The sequence below is a fragment of the Salvia miltiorrhiza genome, chromosome 3, assembly GCF_028751815.1.
Source record: "Salvia miltiorrhiza cultivar Shanhuang (shh) chromosome 3, IMPLAD_Smil_shh, whole genome shotgun sequence".
NCBI lineage: Eukaryota > Viridiplantae > Streptophyta > Magnoliopsida > Lamiales > Lamiaceae > Salvia > Salvia miltiorrhiza.
In genome coordinates this window covers 4,229,228-4,250,076 of record NC_080389.1, presented here as the reverse complement: position 1 = coordinate 4,250,076, position 20,849 = coordinate 4,229,228, and the positions used below count along the sequence as shown (strand labels likewise).

General features: G+C 35.1%; 2 protein-coding genes and 1 pseudogene across 5 annotated transcripts; 1 reads left to right on the top strand and 2 right to left on the bottom strand.

Annotated features, from left to right (window-relative positions):
- Positions 1–2,847: 2,847 nt before the first annotated feature.
- LOC131018140 (receptor-like protein 7) lies at positions 2,848–9,338 on the bottom strand (annotated as a pseudogene).
- Positions 9,339–12,453: 3,115 nt separating this feature from the next.
- LOC131016955 (uncharacterized) lies at positions 12,454–15,551 on the top strand. Of its 4 annotated transcripts, XR_009099270.1 has the most exons (5): positions 12,457–13,645; positions 13,842–14,276; positions 14,370–14,542; positions 14,687–14,817; positions 15,182–15,551. XR_009099270.1 is itself a non-coding variant. In XM_057945797.1 (3 exons), exons 1-2 carry the CDS (start codon positions 13,263–13,265, stop codon positions 14,038–14,040), a joined length of 582 nt encoding a protein of 193 aa, XP_057801780.1. In that variant the 5' UTR covers positions 12,454–13,262; the 3' UTR covers positions 14,041–14,542; positions 15,182–15,551. The 4 variants fall into 4 exon arrangements, 1 of the variants encoding a protein (XP_057801780.1); XR_009099271.1 differs by lacking the exon at positions 14,687–14,817 and having other exon boundaries at positions 12,457–13,012; XR_009099269.1 differs by lacking the exon at positions 14,687–14,817 and having other exon boundaries at positions 12,458–13,645.
- A 1,430-nt stretch (positions 15,552–16,981) lies between these two features.
- LOC131016839 (putative late blight resistance protein homolog R1B-23) lies at positions 16,982–20,297 on the bottom strand. Its single transcript, XM_057945608.1, has 2 exons — positions 19,935–20,297; positions 16,982–19,214 (listed from the first exon to the last, which is right to left on the bottom strand). The coding sequence occupies exons 1-2, from the start codon at positions 20,292–20,294 to the stop codon at positions 17,157–17,159; spliced, it is 2,418 nt and encodes an 805-aa protein (XP_057801591.1). The 5' UTR covers positions 20,295–20,297; the 3' UTR covers positions 16,982–17,156.
- Between the last annotated feature and the right edge of the window lie 552 nt (positions 20,298–20,849).

The window sequence follows — 20,849 nt, the reverse complement described above, 5'->3', positions numbered from 1 at the left end:
ATTTAATAAACCTGACCCAGGCTATTATATGTAATATCCAAATACATAATTAATATTTGAATTTAAATCTCAACTAGTGTATCTCCCGCGCTATGCGCGGTGATTGTGATGTGGTGTGGATGAAAGGACACAGATTTAAAAAAATATTGAGATGTATATGTGAATGAAGTAGAGAAAGGTCACACCGAATTTTTTTGTTAGGTAATAAATAAAATGGTTCGTGAAATGAGTTTTTTTTGTAAATAATGTATGTGAGTGAGATAAAGTATCATGATATATCTTTGTAAATGGAATGACTACACTTATTGTGGACGTGCAAAAATGACAAAAAAGATCACACTAATAATAATTAACACATAACCTTCTTTATTTCACTTTGAACTTCACTCGTTATCAACTTATTTTGAAAAATTATCTACTAATTAAGTAATTGATCAATACTCTTTTATTTTTTAAATTTAATTGCATGTATTAATTTTATTGACTTATTAACTTATAATTATTTTAATATTTATTGATTTAAACAAATTATTAATCAATTCAATAAGAAAGGATCCATGCGTATTATTATCTTTAAAATATTCGCAGACATTCTTTTGTAACATGACAACTTTATTATTTCCTTCTTAACATAAATTATACTAATATATAATATTATCTTCTTATAATAGTGAAATTATATCTTGTAACAAATTTTCGTTGTTAACTAAATAGAACTACATGAGCTCAAAAAAAACTACATAGAACTACATACTATGAAAATTGAAATGTCATTAAATAAGAAAACCATGAACAAACAATATTTAGAAAAAAATATTTAAGAATGTCAGTTGTCTCAAATTGGAAAAAATTAATTAAAAACTAAAAATAAATAGATAAATTAGTATATACAAATTTTAAACGGTCATAACTTGCTCGTTAAATTGATTTATAGTTTTCATGTATCAAAATAAGGTTATTCATGATATTTTGTTTAAGATACATTAGTAAATATTGCATATTTTATTATGAAGAAAATTATACAAAAAAAAAATTAAAATTGTACCATAAAGAAGAAAATTAAAAAAAAGTATATTGAATCTAAATAGTCCATAAGTAACAAAATAATTTGTACGATCCATATGAATTATATATTTAAAATATAACAATATTAAAATTTAACTTTTAATATTTATAGATTTAAAATAATAATAAATAATAAAATACAAACTATATAATATTATTGTTATTGTTAATATTATTTTAAAGAACGTTAACATAATCTTTTTATGATGCATCGTTTTGTAATTTCCTTCATAAAATAAACTATAATTTGATGTCTTTTGATAGTAATATTATTTTGTTCCATTAATAAAATTTATATATTAAATAAATTTAAATGAAAAATATAATAATCAAATTATCATAAATAAAAAAAGAAATAGAAATGAGAAACAATTTTTTAAAAGAAATTAAAATTCAATATACACGGCAGTTTTTTTTTTTTGTTGGAAGTGGACCAATATTTTTAATAATAAATTATACATTTTTTTTAAATTCCAAATTTACTCTTCAAATTAAATTTATTTCCACTCACTTCTCCTTGTATATATATAAAGATATAGATTAGAATTAGTCCAAAATTAATGTATTTATGTTTCAATTAACCCTTTTAAAAACTTATGTATAGTCTGTAAATATACTTCAAATTTTATACTCCCTCCGTCCCACTATAAGTGAGACCCCTTTTTGGGCACAAAAATTAAGAAATGTGTATTTTGTGTATAGGTGAAAAAGTGAAAATGTGTTTAAAGAATAAAACTTTTATCCAAAAAAAAGAGTATCACTTATGGTGGGACATCCAAAATAGAAAGAATCTCAATTATAGTGAAACGTAGGAAGTAGTTAAAAGAATTCGCATGATAGTGTGTTTATCAATAATTAAATATTTAATATTCAATTAAATTAGTAAAAAGATTATTTAATATTGAATTTGTTAGGTTCTTGTTCTCTTTTTCTTTTTTATATAATCGCATTTTAATAATAATATTGAATTAGTTAACTTATTTGGAGAGATAAAGGCTAACAGTACAGTAAAAAGGTTCAATTTATTAATATTTATATTTATATTTATTTATCTTTTCGAAAGGGACAATAATTAAAAAAAATCACACAAATCATTTAAGATTGATTTTTGCTAATACCGAACTCATTTTATTTTGTTTGCCTTGGTTATTAGTTAAAAAAATTGGACAGTGTTGTAGGATAGTAGCTATCGGCAGTTTTTATAAGTTTTTTAAATGACAGCGAAAAAAATGCATAGAAATAAATTTTATTGTTAGTTTTTCTTTTTCCAATATTTTCGGCAGTTTGAATTAGAGTAGTGGGTGTATTTGTTTCCCATAAATTCCAATTATATCCTTGCAATTGAACTAAATTACATTTACTTTGCTTTTTATATATATAAAGATTTATAATGATCATTTAAACTTGAATAGAGATTGGGAATATGGCAAAAAAAAAATGCACAAACTTTCCAAAAAATTGTAATTTTCACCCGAATTGTCAATTAAGCAAAAAAAAAAAAATACATGAATTTATATTTTTGTTGCAATTTTCACATGAGTTTGACTTTTGACGAAATTAGAGTTTAATTGACAGTCATAAGTTCATTTGCTGTTGGTCTAACTTCTGATGATGAAGAGTATTTAGAAGCTCGGAGGTCTAAGAAGGCAATAATTAATATTTGTGACTTAATTTCGCTGGTCAATTAAGCATCTCCATTTCCAATTTCCCAAATCCAACTAGGTACTTCCCCTGTTATTTGGTTGTGTGAGAGGTCCAAAAAGTTCAAGTTGGATTGTTTTAGAAAATCGGGAAATCTTTGTAGGTTGCAGGAAGATAGGCTCGATCAACTTCTTTAGTTGAGAAAATGCAGACCAATTTGAACTAGTGCTGCTTCCATCAACTTTATAATTCTAGTCATTTTGAAAATTACACGTCAAAAAAAAAAAAGCAAAACAAAACCTTCAACTTACATTAACCTCTAAACAGCCTTGTTTATTTAAGAATCTAAATTGCATATCACCAACTTCTCTGTTGTCTCCTAACCTCATTCCTCATCTCTACTCTTCTTCTTCTTCTTCTTCTTCTTCTTCTTCTTTCATGTCTTCTTCTCCTCGCTCTCTCGTAAAATATCTTGTCAACAATCTCTTCTATTTTCTCAAAATATCTTTCTCTGAAGCTTCTTTGGCATAAAAGTGTCCACGCAATGCTTCCCAACCCACAACATAACCAAGCGCAGAAGATACATACTCCCACTCGATCTCGCTCTTCTCTTCCTCATTTTTATCTCCTTGTGGCGACAAATGATCATTGCCATCACTATGACTGCAGCTTATGTTGAGATTGAAACCACACAACCCCGCATTCCCTTTGAAGGAATCAGCTGAAAATGTTTGTAACTGACGCCCATTTGGGATCTCTCCATCCAACTTATTGTAGGAGAGATTCAGGACTTGAAGAAATGTGAGCCCTGCAAGCTCCACGGGGATCAACCCCGTCAGTCGGTTTCCAGAGAGATCGAGAGATTCGAGGTTCCTCAATTCACCAAATGAGTTTGGGATGCTTCCATTGAGGGCATTGTGGGAGAAGTTGAGCTGATGAAGTAAGGTAAGATTACCGATGGCAGTTGGTATCTCTCCTCCGAAATTATTGCAAGAGAAATCAATGTTACAAAACTCTGGCCTCTGAAACTCTAAATTTATCCCCTTCATGATTAATGTGACGCTTGGTGAACTCCACAATAGTGAGTAATAGATTGAACTATCCTGCCTCAATTGTTCACCACTCTGTAGCATCATTGTCTTCCAACTAGAAAAGTTAATTGATTCCAGATTTCCACTGAAATGATTGGAAGATATATCTAGAATTTGAAGCTTTGGCCAGCTCATGTCATGACATCTCACCTCTCCATGGAATTTGTTGGAGCGCAAAACAAGAAAGCGCAACTTGGATGATAGCATGCACGGGAAAGTGTCGTTGATGTTGTTGTTCCCAACGTTCATGAACTCCAACAACTCGCATCTTTCAAGGGACTTTGGGATTTTACCTTGTAAACTATTATTGTTAAGATCCAAATATTCTAGGTTACAATAAACCATGGGAAAATTATCTGGAATGCTACCGCTGATGTTGTTTTGGCTTAGATCTAACTCTGAAATGTTTTCAAGTAGCAGTAGGCAAGGGGGTATGCCGCCACTTAATTTATTGCGAGAAAAGTCAAGAACAGAGATAGTTGTGGCACTGCAAAGGGAGGTTGGAATTGATCCACTTAAACTGTTATTAGCAAGAGACAAGGAAAAGAGTTGAGATGCAGGTGGAATGGGCAGGTACAACTCACCCTTGAGCTGGTTAGACTGCAAGTATAGGAATACAAGAGAAGCAGGGATATGGTAAGGCTTTTGCAGATGTGTTAGAAGATTGAAAGAGAGGTTCAAATACTGAAGCTGTGTTCCCCAAATCCAACTAGGTATCTCCCCACCAATCCGATTGTCTGAGAGATCCACTTCTTCCATATCCAAATGTTTGATGAAATTAGGAAAATGGGACAGGTTGCAAGAAGTTAGTCTTAACACTTTTAGTTGGAGACTTCCATATGAAGTTGAATTGAGGTTGCCAACATCTACTGACAATCTATTGTGAGATAGATCAAGTCGGGTTAGATTGGCAAGGTTTTGACATTTGTCTAGTTGCAAAGTTCCATTAAACTGATTGTTGCTAAGATCAAGTTCCAACAATGAAGGAAGAGCAAAGAGAGAGTGGGGAATTATGTTCCCAGATAATGAATTACCTGACAAATCGAGACGAATCAGGTTGGTTAGGTTAGCAAAGGTGGGTGGAATCGAACCCTTCAAACGGCAGACATGAAGACTCAAGGTGGTCAAACTTGGAAAATTGGCAAATGAGTCCAGAACTTCTGTTGAAAGATCGTTCAAATCTAGTCGAAGGATGGAAAGGGAATGGGGTTGCCAAAAGGACTTAGCTAAAGGGCCAGATAAACCACAATCAGCCAAGCTCAACGCGGTGAGGTTGGGTAAATATGATGATATAATGTGGCTCCATTTTCTCCTCTCATGAGAGGAAGTAACATTAACACGACCAAGATAGAGCTCTGTGAGCCGTGTTTGTAATGACCCGCTCTTTTATATATTTTAAATCCAGTAATGAGTGTTTATTTTTGTTCATCAGTGAATGAAAACGGTTATTATCCTGATATGAATTCAGCTTATGATCCTGAATTTATATTGTTAAAACAGTCAATGATATTATTTCAGAGTTATAACTGAGTTAGCAAAGTCACGTTATTTATTTAAGCGAGATGAAATTAGAATTTATTTTTACTCAAGTCGTGGATTATTTCCGACTCGTGAGTTAATTAAATCTGCGGATTTAATTTAGATTCATTTTATAACTTATCGATTTTAGCGAGATATCACATGTCGAAATCGAGATTTATGTAAATATACAGTATCAAGCAGAATCGAAGCCAGTATTTTATTACAGTTACAGAATCACCGAGACTTAGATAATACATCATTAATCCTTCTCTACATTTTTTTTCTTTCTTTTTCTTTCCACCAACCTTTGCTCCCCATTTCTACCACCACTACCACCACTACACTTTGCTTTCCACTCCACCAACTATCCCCACCACTACACTCAATTATTCAACGTAAATCAATGCTAATCAGCCTCTAATTCACTATCCTCCTCATTCTGCACTTGGAAGCTTTTGGAGGAGGAGAAATCCTCATCCAGTGTCCTGCCAACTTCAACTTTAACTTCGATTCTTCCAGTACCTCTCCCCGTTTCCTCCTGCATTCATTGAGGAAAAAATAAACAACCAGTTTTCATTTCAGTTCTTCCCACTGATTACAATAGCAACACAACAGCCAACCAACAGTTATACTTCAAGTTATTACACATTTCTTTCAACTCCAACAGCAAGCAATCAGTTCAAAAACATTCGAGGTAATCATGCTATCCTATTGTTCATACAAGTGAGCATTCATATCAAAGCATGATCATGATCAGTTTATACATTTGTAATCTGATTCCACAAACATATAGAAAGGAACCACTTTAGCTCACCATTGTCACTAATAGATGAACGAATACAGCCATAGCACGCTCACTATTAGATCGATGAGTTCAGATTTTCTCCTGAAGGAGTCTCTTTGCATATTGATTTCTAATAAACAACGAAAAGAAAATGGAGGTTAAGAACTTAGCTTTTAGAAAAGAGGGGCGCTGCCCTGCTTAGTCCGGTCGAGAGACGACGTCTGGGCGGCATCGAGCGGTGAAAGGTAGAAGACTACCGACCTCAGCGATGGTCCTCGCCGATTCTGAAGTAGCAGCGCGGCGAATCTCGCCGATTCTGGAGTGCAGCGGCACGGCGAAGCCGGCCTTCCAGTAGCAGCAGCGGCGTCGAGGCTCGGCGGAAATCGGGTGACAGCGGCGGCAGCATCGTGAATGGGACAACGACGCTGAATCGCCGGTCTTCCACAGACGGTGAGACGGCGGCAGAACCATGGCGGCAGTCTGCTTCATCTGCTGCTGCTGTCCGCCGGTACGAATGAAGGAGAGGGAGTTCAGGCGACAGTGGCTGGCTTTTAGCTGCTATCGTCGGGAATCGGAGCAAGGAAAGGTGAATCGGGTGGAGTGGTGGCTGAACTAGGCTAGGGCTCAAGCGGCGCCTCCGTTCGAAATCGGAGCGGTGGCGGCCGGCCGGCGCATGAGGTACCTGTCGCGCGAGAAAGAGGAGAAGGGAGAGGTGGAGGCAGCGTTGGGGGCTGCTTTGCCGGAGTTGAGCCGGAGGGCCGAAAGAGAGGGAGAGAACAGGGGAACAAGGCGGCGGCGGCGGCGCCTCGCCGTTGCCAGCAGAGGGAGATGGAGAGGCAGCTAGCGGTCGTGTCACCGCCGGAGGGAACGATGGAGGTGGTGATGTCGTGCTGGCCGAATTTGGTGGGCCGGGGACGAGTTCTCGGCGAGAACCAAGAAAAAGAGAGAGAGAGATCTGAAATTGTGAGAAGAGAGAGAACCGAGTGCTATATAGAAGATTGGCTCCTATTTTTTTATTGAGAGTTGGGCTCCTCCCTTGGGCTTTAGTTTAATTCATTAGGGCCTTTGTTATTTATTCAAATTGGGCTTTGTTATTTTATTCCGATTGGGCCTCCTATTTATTTTCTTTGGGCCTTTTTGTTATACTTCTTCTTGGGCCGATTTTAAGGTAATTCGAATGGGCCGACTGTTGGGGAAGTTTGGGCCTTTGTTATATTATTTCAGTTGGGCCTTATTTATTTTACTCAGATGGGCCTCGTTTGAATTATTTAATTGAGCCCAGCTAATCAAATTATTTATTTATTGGACAAGATTTATTTAATTACTTGAGCCGATGAATTATTTCAATTGGGCCTCTCATGTTAATTATTCAAGCCCACTTCTACTTAATTAATTATTAGGCTGCCTTATGTTGAGCCTTTTAATTATTTAATCCTATAACATTATTTGTTCCTACTTATTAAGCCCGATTAATTATGAGGTTATAAAGCGAATAAGCTGAAATATTTATTTATTTTCTATTGACTACGAGGAACGGGGTTTATTTAATTGACGGATTAGAACACCCCGAAGAGAACGGATTAATTTTTGTTAATTATCCGGCTTCATGAGACGAGACTTAGCTTTTGTTTAAATCCGATAGCCTGGATTAACAATAGAAATTCCCTGATTATTATCTCATAATAATAGTTCATGCATACGAGATTCATGCATAGTTAAATTACGCATTCTCATTTAATTGAGAATTTTCCCTGGATTTAAAGTCTTACGTTATTTTCTCGGATTAAAGGTCGAGCGCAAGAATAAGAGCTCGTCAAGGAGTCACTAGTCTGTAGCAAAGCTTTGCTAGCAGGTGGGCATTACTTTCATATATATCAAATGAGTTTAAATGTTACGTTCAAGCAAGTTATTTCATGACTAAATTAATTGAAGTTATTTCAAATATTGTCTTGCCATAAAATATTTAAATTTCAGTATGATATCTATCTGATGTGACTTTTATCATGTAATCGAATTCGGGCCTTGAGCAGTTGATAGCTATCCTGCCAGGGCTAGTGTACACCAGTGACCGTGAGTCATCTAGCGGGTTGGCCGGTCAAGTGACCGTGAGAGGTGGCCACCTCTCCGGCACAAAGTTCCAGATATGATAGATTACAAGAGAACTTAGACTGCAGTCGAACTTTAAGAATCACAAATGAATTTAGTAAGCTTGGGCCTTTTAGCGAAAAACTCCCTTGCTGTACTGTTTATTATGGCATGACAATTTACAGTTTTGAAGCATGTATTTTTATACTTAGGCATACGTGCCCACTGAGTACTTTTGTACTCAAGCCCTGCATATATTTCTAAATGTGCAGGTTGAGCAGCTGCCGATGGTGATGAAGTGACGAGCGGGATTCTTTTGTCTTATTATGTATAAATGAACTCTAGGGTTACATGTCTTCATACATGTAATCAGAACCTTATTCCGCTGCGTACTCAGAAGTTTTATGCTATTTTGGATAAGTCGGAGTTATCCGAACTTACTAGTTATTTGAGTCTATACGACTAAAACTCCGTTATATTATAAATATCCCTTTTGTTAAATGATGAAATGCGATCCTTCCTTGTTTGATTATCCCCTTTCTACCCCGCTTCTAATCTCCCTCCATTAGTCACGATTTCCCCGGCTTAATTATCCTTAATTAGGGCCGGTCGTGACAGTGTTAGACTTTGGACAAGCATCTCCAAATTTGGGAGCTCAAGACCGAGGGCTGTCGGATACTCGGCTGAGATATCGAGACAAACCAATCTCCTCAAGAAGGAAAGTTGGAGTGGAACCTGCCCACGAAATTCAGCACTTGACAAATTCAAGTGTGTCAAATAAGTCAGATTGTGAATACCTCTTGGAATGGGAGTGTCGAAATAATTGTGGGCTAGATTTAGCTTCTGCAAGTGCATAAGTTTGAACAGACTCGATGAATCCTCGATTCCACCAGAAATGTACTCATTATCGAGCTGCAAACCAACGACGTAGCCAGAAGGATCACATTCCACACCGGGCCACTTGCAGCACTCATCACTTTGATTCCATTGCACAAGTTTTGTTGAAGCGGAAGAATCGAAGTTCAACTCATTCTTGAGTTGAAGCAACAAGGTTTTTTGATGGTGAAGGCATTGGGTATTATAAGAATGAGTAGTGAAAATGAAGGAGGAAATTAGTGTAGAAATGATGAAGAATAGCTTTGGAAGCATTGTGTGAGTGTGTTGTGAACTAAGTTGCTGCAATGAGATATGTAGCTTTATATTGCCACTGAAAAGTCTTATTAAGAAAGACTAATTAATATTAATATTTAATTCAATAACTTTTTTAGTACTCCCTCCGTCCCATTCCAATAGGCTAATTTTTTTTAGTACGGAGATTAAGAAAACTTATTTTTTAGTAGGAAAGTGGTAGAAAAATAGTGTGGTCCACACCAATTAAGTACACATTTTTTACTCAAAATGAAAAACGAACTTATTAGAGTGGAACATCCCAAAAAAGAAAACGAGCCTATTGGAGTGGGACGGGGGAAATATTATTTTATTTCAATATTATCCTATCTAGAAACTTTCCAATGCTTTGCATCAAAATTTCAAAGTCTGGGTCGTCCCACATTAATGTTAGCGCGTTGATTGGGTAGTTGCTACAAAACAGAGTCATCTTATGTCCATATATTTCACATGTAGGCCAATGCAAGATATGGTAGAAAGATTTCAACACAATTTTTTCTTTTATATTTAATTTTTTTCATAATTTTTAATTTAAGCTGCACTCATAACCCCTAGTTTCAAATACAAAATCAAATTATTTTTGCTTTTCTTTTGATAGTGCACTATACATTATAGAGAAGCCTACACTTTTCGATATAAGACTTAATACAAAATCAAATTAATGTAGCTTCTCTTTTTATGCTACACTGCACATTATAATTGTAATTTTTAATTTCTTTTTTTTTTATATTTTAATTATTGTAATTTTCGATTGTAAAATTTGGTATCTACTTTATTTAGAATTTGATTTTTTAAATAATTAAATTAAAATCGATAATGCCCCTCATTGTGAAAGGGGTGGCTGTAAGAAGAGGTCCACCCCGTTCAGCCCTAGGGATGGCAATGGATCCTGGACTCGGTCCAAATCCGCGGATCCAGATCTTTTTTAAAGGATCCGGACCTTGTAAAAAATGGACCCAATGGATTTGGACCGGATCACTCCTAGGATTTGCGGATCTGGATCTGGATCTGGAGCAAAAGTTTTAAGACCCAGATCCGGTCCAGATCCGGCCCGTGGATCCAGTGATATATAAAAAATATATAATTTTATTTTATTGTTATTGAACTCTACCATAAAATCTATTACTATTCTATACATCTCTTTTCATAAATAATATATAATTCTATTAAAGATAATATTTTACTTATATCTTAATTTAAATTTTAGTTATTATTATTATTATTGATATTATTATTATTCTTTTTTCAATGTCAAAATAGAAGACACATTGTTCCATTGTTACTAAATATTGTGGTGAAGATAGAGATGAAATTGATTTTAATGATGTTATAATTAAATTTCACCATTTTTTACATACACAATTACAATAAGTGTATATCTCATTATTTAGTACTTGATTATTATATTCTTACTTATTATGAATTTTTATAGTAATTTTTTTATATAGATTATGATTTAGTTATTTATTTTTAATAATTGTTGAAAGTCTAGATCAAATTCAATTTTAATTTGAGTTTATTTAAAATTTATAAATGTTTTAAAAAGAAAAAAAACATATGGATTTGGGTCTGGACCCGAGACCCTGTGGACTTTATGGATCTGGACCTGAATCCTATTTTTTTAGATCCAACGGATCTGGACCGGATCCGAGCCTAAGTAAGAAAATGCGGATCTAAATCTGGACCAAGTAGGATCCGGTCCAGATCTGGCCCATTGCCATCCCTATTCAGCCCACATGCAAGGGCTTTTGCATTAAAATGCTCTTACAAATTTCAAAGTCATTGTTGTTCCCCCCAAAAAAAAAAAAAAAAAATCAAAGTCATTGGTCTTAGAATTTAATATACTAACATACAAATTTTGGCTCATTTTATTTTTTCTTATGAAATATATTGTTATTAAAAATTATCCAAATATTTTTTTATTTTAAATTTTCTTCAAAACAGAAAACGAACTATATTTTATAATTTAAAAAAAAATCATGTCACGAATAATTGTTGTCTATCATTCATTAAATTAATTAAACTAGCTAGTTAATTATAAAATAATTATTTGAATAATTTTTCATAACAGTATATTTTGTAGGAAAAATAAAATGAGTCAAAATTTATGTATTTTTTTGACAATTGTTAAAGTTCGTGGGAAAAAGCAAAATTAATTAAAGTTCGCGTATTTAGGCAACAAGACAACAACTCTGAAAAATTGCTGAAGGAGTTGAACCCAGAACAAGCAAAATTAAATATCTTTACCACCAAGCTATACTACACGCTTTAAAAATTAGTATAAGGGTTGCAATAATTATATAAATACTTATATTAATCTATATTTTGGGAGCCCTATTTTTTCAGATGGGATCCTCTTTCCCCAAATATAGTGTGTACCATCGTGTACCACTCTTAATTTCTTTATTTTATAATTGTCTTTTATAAAAATAAAAAATTATTATTATATTATGAACTCTAATAAATATTTATCATTAAAATTTTGGAATTTAAATAATTATATACTCTAACATTGAATTAATGAACCCAAATAATAATTATTAATTCAAATAAATATAAAAAAAAATAATTATAAATCCTAATTGAATGAGTGAACCCTTGTTAATTATCTTTATATTATTTTAATGCATAATAAATTAAAATTGAACCAAAAATAATTTAAAATTATAACATAATCAGAGTGGTACACGGTGGTACACACTATATTTGGGTACCGAGGATCTCATGTGCTATTTTTTGGGATGAGATTCAGTGTCCCACAATGTCCCATGCATATATCTATTATTTTAAAAATATTTTTTATAAAAATAAAATTTATTATAATATTATGAATTATATATAATTTTTATTTCAAAAAATTAATTTTTTTTAAAAGTATATACCATGACTTTGAATTTATCAACATATTATTAGCTAATAAAAATGAAATTAAATGATAAAAAATAATTAATGGAATAAACTCTACTCAATAATCACAAAATTAAACTACAGCATAGAAAGTTGAAATTGAATAAAAAATATATAAAAAAATAAATAAAATTAAAAGTGGAACACAAAATGGGACATAAAATATGGTATGGTGAATCTCATTCCTATTTTTTGTCTCTTTCAACACTACGACTGTTAGTTTAGGGTTCATTCCCTTTCATCTTCTTCATCTTCTAAATCTATCAATTTTTGATCGACGATGAATAATTCCGACGAGAAACGGCTTCTTGTGAAACGTAGCAATGTAAATCGTGATATGTGTTACTTAACTCCTCTTTCTCCGCGAGATTTATCCGAAATCTCTGAAGAAAATTTCGACCTCCCTTTTTTGGATCCAAACCAACCCACTCGTTCCAACAGTTGCGAGGGTTTGTTGTTATTCATCGATCGCACTGACCATAGTTATCTTTGCAACCCCACAACCAAACAGGTTCAGATCTTTCCTCCCAAGGAAGCCTCTCCAATTCCAAATTACCTGACCTATTTGGCTGGTGCTTGTGTTGGCTATGATTCCAAATCTGATGATTACAAAATACTAAGAATTTGGGATGGTAATTACTGCGCGTCGAGGCCTTGTTACCCGATCCGAACATTTGAGTTGTATTCGTTGAGAAACGATTCTTGGAAGGAGATTGCAATTCTGCTATTGGTAATATTACTTATGTTAGAGGTAAGTGTTACTGGATTTCTTTGCCTGCCTCGAGAGTTATATCGTTCGATTATAGTGAGGAAAGCTTCTCTTACTTGCCTTTACCACGAGAGGCGTATATCTTAGTACGTTTTAGCCTTGTCAAGTTTTATGATGAAGATTTGTTAGGTATTGTTTTCTGTGGGCGACGAGGAAGCTGGTTATTATTTTGGGGAGTGAAGCTGGTTATTATTTTGAGGCTTGGGTATGGAGAGAAGGGTGTTGGGATACAATGTTTAATGTCTCTCTTGGTGGTGCTGTAGATGGAGTAGAGGGGACGAAATACGGCCGATTCTTGTTTCTTCATGGAAGGGATGGCCAAAATTGTCGTCTAGTAGTTTATGATTGGAGTAAGAAAGAGTGCAAGGAACTTGGTATTTATAATTATCACAATCCAATAGAGATTTTTTGTTATGTTGAGAGCAATGTTTATATGCGCCGTGGAAAGCCAATCAATGGATCCCCTGTTTTTACTTATCCTTATTTAGGCAAGGATGAACACGACGAGGAGGATGAGTGCCAAGGCATATACACTTCTCCTTATGACTATGAGAAAGAGTATCACTCTTTCGATGAAGCCTGCGATGCAGATCTCGATGATTTTGCTGCTAATGGGTACGTTTCCTGACATTTTACAATTGAAACTAATTTTGAATGTATAGGTGATGCATATATCCATGGTGTTATGTTTGTATGAAGTTAGTTTGTTAAGTAGCATAAATATACTCTCTGTGTTTTAGATTAGTTTTATAATGAAAAGCAACTTTCTCTTATATAGTTTCTTTTACTAACTAAACATGTGTGTCTGCAGATTCCGTGTCCTTAATGATATAGAGTTGGAGGAGGAGCAGGAGAGGAGATACCTTGCCGTTATTGGTATGGATCAGGAGAGGAGATTATTTCCGTTATGGAGGTATTATTGTTCAAATTTGTTTTCTGGTTCAATCTTCTTAGCTCCCACGCACCTCGTTGATGATAGAGTAACTGTTTTATGTCAAGATATATCCTAGGAAATTTGGTTTGAAGATATTAAAAATATGTGCTTCTTTTCTTACAGGTTGTGACAGATGGGAACATGCCCTATGCAAATACAAAGTTTTTCTTAATCAAGTCAGATAGTGAGGATGATGTGCATAAGAGTATTAAGTATAACGCGTGGTCATGCACTCCCTATGGAAACAAGAAGATTAATGCTGCATACAAAGATGTCCATAGAATTGGCTGCCCCATCTTCCTCTTCTTTTCTGTCAGTATATAACCATTATTTTCTCACATTATAATTATGTTTTCATCGCTATTTCCCTTGTTAATGTGTTTGGCCAGTTGTGTGGTATGACAGAAATGAGTGGCCAAGTGGATTTCCAAAGAGATATGGATTTAGATAAAAGGAGTGGAAGCTTTCCTTTAAAGTGGCACATCATAAAGGATTTGTCACACTTAAATCTTTTTAGGGACAACATATTGCAGAACAATGAGAACATGCCAGTGATTGACAACAGAGACATACAAAGGGTATGTATATATATATATATATATATATATATATATAATTGTCTTGTCTTTGTCCTATGTCTTTATTATGCATATCTTGTTAGAGCAACCAAGTCCATTTATGTGGAGAAGATGATCCTTTTTATTTTGTGTTTTTTTTTCCAGATAAGCTTCAATAAAGGTCTGGATTTATTTAGCTTATTCAAGGGCCATACATCAAAGACATCCCTACTCTCCCCGGCCCATGAATAGGTAGAGGGCAACAATGCATGAGAGGAGGTTTATGACATGTGAAGGTGGATCTTTTTGTTTGAAATGGGCCGGGCATACTCGTGTATGTTATGCTTAAGATGAGTAACAAATCGAAGAAGAAAACATAAGATTTAAAACTCTATATAGTCTTATCTTTTAGTATTAATTTGAGAATGCCTTAAGAGTTCAATTTTTATGAGAGTGTTAAAGTGATTAAAGTGGAGTAAGAGTTTCACTTACTTTTACTAAAAATAAAAATAAGTATCAAAATATATGATGGACTAAAATAGAAATATAGATACTAAAAGATATAAATGTGGGAGGGAGTATATTTTTTGACAATTTCAACTCAATTTTGATGTAAACTTTTTTTTACAATTAACACACTGTTCATTTAATTGATTGCAGGGAAATAATTTCTTGATTTGCCACATTTTTTGGTTTCTCTCTTTCCGCTACATATTAATACTCCAAGAGCGTCGCTGCATAGTTAGTCTTGCGCTCAACACGTCAGCCAGCGTCGTTGCGGCTTTTCATGGGTGGCGCTTCCGTCGGTTTCCGCCCGACTGGGCTGAACTCTTATGTATTCTACGCCCTACTCATAATATTGTTGGTTGTGGGCAAGTTTTGTGCCGATGCCGCCCTGTCGCCGTAGTTTTTATTTTTTTAAAACTGCAGAGCAAGCGGCCTCTCTGTATAGGTTATGACTATGTTTATTTTTAATTCAAACCTTTTCAATTCCAATTTTGAATGTGTAGTGTACGTGCATGTTAAATTATGTGGACTTACAAGATCATGGAATCTTATAAGAAATTCAAAATGATTAAATGAAGAATGGATAATTCTTTTTTTTTTTTTTTTGAGAATAATGGATAATTCTTTTTGAACAAAGGGACTCGCTACAAAAAAAATTGCGATTACGGGCGGCAGTTGCCGCTGGTAAATATAGTAATCCCGCCGAAATAATGATCACCGGCGGCGCCTCACCGCTGGTATTTCGCTCGTCGGTGACACGTATACCGGCGGCAAAAGACGGCCGCCAGCCCCTCTATAGTATATTTATCATTTTTAGGATTCTAAAAAGAGTTTCAAATATACATCAAATATATTTTTTGGAAAGGCAATGCAATTAATAAATATTTTTTATAGTATTTTAATATCTAATAAATTAATATATTCTTCTAAATATGTAATATAAAATTTACACAATCACCCTTAAAATTAATTGAAAAAACCTTTTCGGGTGCATTGCCTTCTTATTTGCAACTATTTTAATAAAATCTGTCCAAGTTGATGAGAGCCAAGAACATCTATTTCGTCATCCATATCCCAGTTGTGGGACTGCACCTCAGTTCTGATTTTGGAAAAAGACTACCAAAATTGAATGTATATAGACGGTGGCTTGCTGGTGGTGGTCGGGGCAGCATGTATGTAGTTTAATTTCTTCGAATTTTAGATACAGAAATTAGAGAAACTGATGTTGAAAGACTCGAACGGAAAGAATGGAGAAAAGAAGAATTTGAGTGCAATTTATGCTTCAAGTAGTCGTATTCAAACACATGGTTTGTTTTTCATACCTTGGCTTTACAAGGAATCATTTTAATTTATCTTGTCATAGTCTAATTCCTTGTGTAGATTATGATAGGTAGGGGTGTAATCGAACCGAGCCGAACCGGATAGTGATTTGCTCAAGTTTGGTTTGTTTAGTATCGAATCGAATCCCGAACTTTACTTATCGATCGAATCCTTTAAATTGAGGCTCACGAGACTATATGAACTTTCTAAACTTATATTTATATTCAAAATATTGATTATTTTATTTTAAAATTAAATTATTTTATTCAAAATAATAAATATATTAATTATTTTCTTATAACAAATAAAGTTAATAAAAGATTTAATACAATTATTATTAATTTTAGTGGATAAATCTAAGTTGTATCTACTAATAATTTATATTTTTCAAACTGAATCACTTGACGAACATGTTCACGAGCTAACGAGCCGAATACTACTAAGCTCAAGTTTGGTTTGTTTATTTATCGAGCTTCTCTAAACAAACTTGAACGAGCTTTTTTCGAGCCAAGCTCTGAATAGTTCTCCATTATTCTTCCAACTTCCCCTCAGGCTAGGGTGCTTTATTGATGGTAGTTTAGGCACTAGCTTTCATCGAAAACCAAAGAAAACAACACTAGAAAATTTCGGAAATGATGTGAAACTAGATTGTTCAGTCATCATAGCACAGAACCACAAAGCATAAAGACAAAAATGTTAGAGAATGTTGAAACTCTTTTGCAAAAATTGAAACACTTCACATGCTTTGAATCAAAATTGCTGATACGAAAAAATAAAACTTGCGTCATAAGCGTAGCTACCAGCTCGATCACTCGGTATCACACGCAGGACCCACGATTAAATTGAATGGCACCTCAAATTTGCCTTTTGGTTCTCCCTTCTTTGCTTCCTCGATTTTCTTGGCAGACTGAACTGCAGAGAAGCGAACGCGTTCTATTTCCAATTTCTCAAGATGTGTTCCCAAACACTCTGGAATTTCTTTGAGGTTTTCACAGTTCTTAACCACAAGAATCCTGAGCTTAGGAAAGGAGTCGGTTGAGGCCTCCCAGAGAACTAGATCTGTGTAGAAAATGAGCAAGAGTTGGAGATTAGGAAAGCTGTCAAGACCAAGATTCCATAGCAGTCCAACGAATGCATTGTCTTTCAACTTTAGGGCCTCGAGGCTTTTGATCATTGCCAACACGGACATGTGATGCCAATCCAGGAATGTATTAGTTAATGTCAGCCTCTTGAGATATGGCGGGAAACGATTCTGTGGAAGGAGACTGTGCAGCTTATCTTCAGATGTCTGTTCATAAGCTACACTATTCACCAACTTCAACTTTTCTAGATGATGTAGATTTTCTAGGAACTTATTTTCAAAAACAGTGGCCACTTTGCCAGATATCCCCAAGGTCTTGAGATTTTTAAGCTTTTTGGAGACGACCTCCGTGCAAGATTCGGGTGACAACCTATTCAACGTATGAAGGTTCTGCCCTGCATCACCACTCCATTTACTGTCTAGGACAATGGCTGCTCTTGTCTCTAGATACCTCAACTGCACCATATTCCAGATATTTGCTTTCATTGTAATCGAACGAGTTTTGGTCTCGACTACAAGGGATTGTAGGTTCCATAGCTGGGTGATTGGTTCCGGAATAATTTTCAGAGTTTCAATATATAGGGTGAGGTACCTGAGATGAATTAGTTTGGTAATCTTTGCTGGAAATTGGTTGAATATGATGCACCTGGACTCCAGAATCCTAAGCTTTTTGAAGCCGTCTGGTATAACTGTAACGTATTGTGGCTCCAACTTGACAGGCCGCTCGTAGAAACATAAAAACGAACGAACGTGTGGTCCACATGGGTTTTCCTCGAGGAACTTAGACAGACCAGAGCGGAAACAAAGACGATGCGAGTCTTTTATCTCAGAAACTGGAGCTTCAAGTGCGCCTGTCTTGGATGTTTTAATCTCGTGACATAAATTCTCGTCCTTGGATATCTTTATGCAGAATGCACGTACCATATCATGAACCCGGCACGTTTTAACTTTGCCCATGTGATTTCTTTTCTCGGCCTTTAACAAGTTCCTGCAAATGAGATCATTCATATTATCTTCAGCGCTTTCCTCCAAGCTTCTTCCATTTCTGGGAAGTACAAATCCTTCTGAGATCCATAGCCCGCACAACATCTTAGCTGGAATCTCATAGTCTTCTGGAAATACAGCCAAGAAAACAAAACATTCTCTCAAGTCATCAGGCAACCTTTGGTAGCTCAACTCTACAACTTCTCTTATGCGCTGCGACATCGTCTCCCATTCACTCGCAGCTGTGGATCGAACGGTGCTCAATTCTGGCGGGCAGTCTTCCAAACCAAACACTTCATATTGTAGGAACTTCAGATTGTGGGGAGCTTTGTAAACCCTAGATTTCTCTGCTACGTCTGTTTCTCGGGTGGTGATGAGGACTTTACCCTCCGCACTGTCTACTGGCAGAACCTCCTTGATCTGGTTCCATGCAACTACACTCCACACGTCGTCCAAGACTAACAAGAATTTCTCTTTTTTTAAACACGCACGAACTGTTTGAACCAAGTCGTTCAAGTTGAGGCTGGACGTGTCTCGGCTAGGGAAGAATTTTTTCAGGATTTGGAGGAACACATCCCTGTTGTCGAACACTTGAGAGATGTTAACCCAAATACGAATGGGGAAATGATAACCGATTTCATTGCTCTGATAAATCTTCCGTGCCAATGTAGTCTTCCCTAGTCCAGGCATGCCCACGATGGAGATAACGTCGAGCTTATCTGTTTTTTCCTTGAGATAGCCAGTAATGGTAGCTTCCTCCTTGTCAAATCCTACTACTTTGTTTTGCCTGATTGGTGTATCCTGTGTGAATGTTACAAAATGTAAGCATAGGCGACAACACCAATTTAATATGGAAACAAACAAGGGATAAGCTATATCATGCAAGCCGGATCCTCAGTGATAAGATTTTGTGCATGTATAGAATATAATTTATGATTCTCGTAAGCAAAATTTATAGATGTTTTAAGTTTTCTTGATGTGTGGTTATTGAATAAAAGTAGATCGATGTTGCTCAATCACAATGATGTACTTAATAGAAAGGGTTCATGGTGAAACATATTCATTTTGAAAAAATATAGCACCAAACTAAAAACATATAAAATATACAACATTTTATATGAATTGACAAGCATGCCCTTAATGCTCAAACAACGGAATTGCTGATTTATGGAGAATACTGTTCATGACTTGTGTATATAATCTAACCATTTATAACATCTATCTATTCGTATTTTAACCATGGTACCTAAATGTATAGATAATCATACAGCATAAAAATTTCTTGCGATTGAGGCATACCATGTTGGAAATTCATATGAATAATTAACATTACTTTTTGTCGAACAAATGATCACCTACCCACCGTGGGCATGCACAACATACCCACCATGATTTAAAATTGTCACATCAGTGGTGGGCACGTTATGCTTGCCCACGGTGGGTAGGTGATCAGTTCTGTTCCAAAGAACAGGGTAAAACTTGCCATATTTCAGAATTAATAGTATGAGAATGCGTATTTACCCGGCCTTTTGAATCGGCCAATGAATCCTGGACGCCTCCAGATTTGAAATCAAGTGTAGCAAACTTATCAAGCAATGGTTTGATTCTGTCTTCTCTAATAGATTTCACCTCCTTGGCGAGTCTGACATTCTTGTGGATGGATTTGTTGGCGATAGCGTTGATCGAGCATGTGTCTATGGTGTCCTCCGCCATGTAAACCGCATCCCTCATCTGCCTCTCCAGTAAAATCAACGGATCTTCCTTTTGCTTCTTCTCCGCCATCTGCTTGAGGAAACCCTTGAGTAAAGCCAGGTCGCTCTTCAACTGCTTCAACGCGTCCTTCACTTGCTCCAACAAAAATTCCACTGCAGCCTCCGCCATCTCAAAAACTTTTAAATACAAAAACTTTTAAACTAATTTTGTTAATCTCCTTCAATGGCAAGACGTTCCTCCTTTTATAACTAGATAGAGTCATATTGATATAGGTTACCTAAACATCAATAATTAATATTTTACCTTTTTTAACTAAATATTTTTTATTCATTTAATTAATATTTACCTTTTTTTTTACTCAATGTATAATTTTTTTTTTTCCAACTAAGGAAAATCATCTTCATGATTTCGGCAGATTTGTTACCTTAGTGAACGCGAACACCTTCAATTCACGGCTTCAAATTTCCATTCTCACAAGGTCTTGTTATAGCAACAGATTTATACTTATATTTTGTGGTTGGAATCAATAATTTGTTGCCTTTCGTTTACTCAAAGCAATTTGACGGCAAAAAATTTCCATTCATGACAAAAGCCAACTCTATATAAAGAGTAAGCAAGAATCGCATAAAGCTTCATCTTGGTTTTTTTATTTTTTATTTGGTGGTATTGGCTGGTGAGCTTCTTCACACTTCATGATGGCTAGAAACCAGTTTTTAAGTTGTG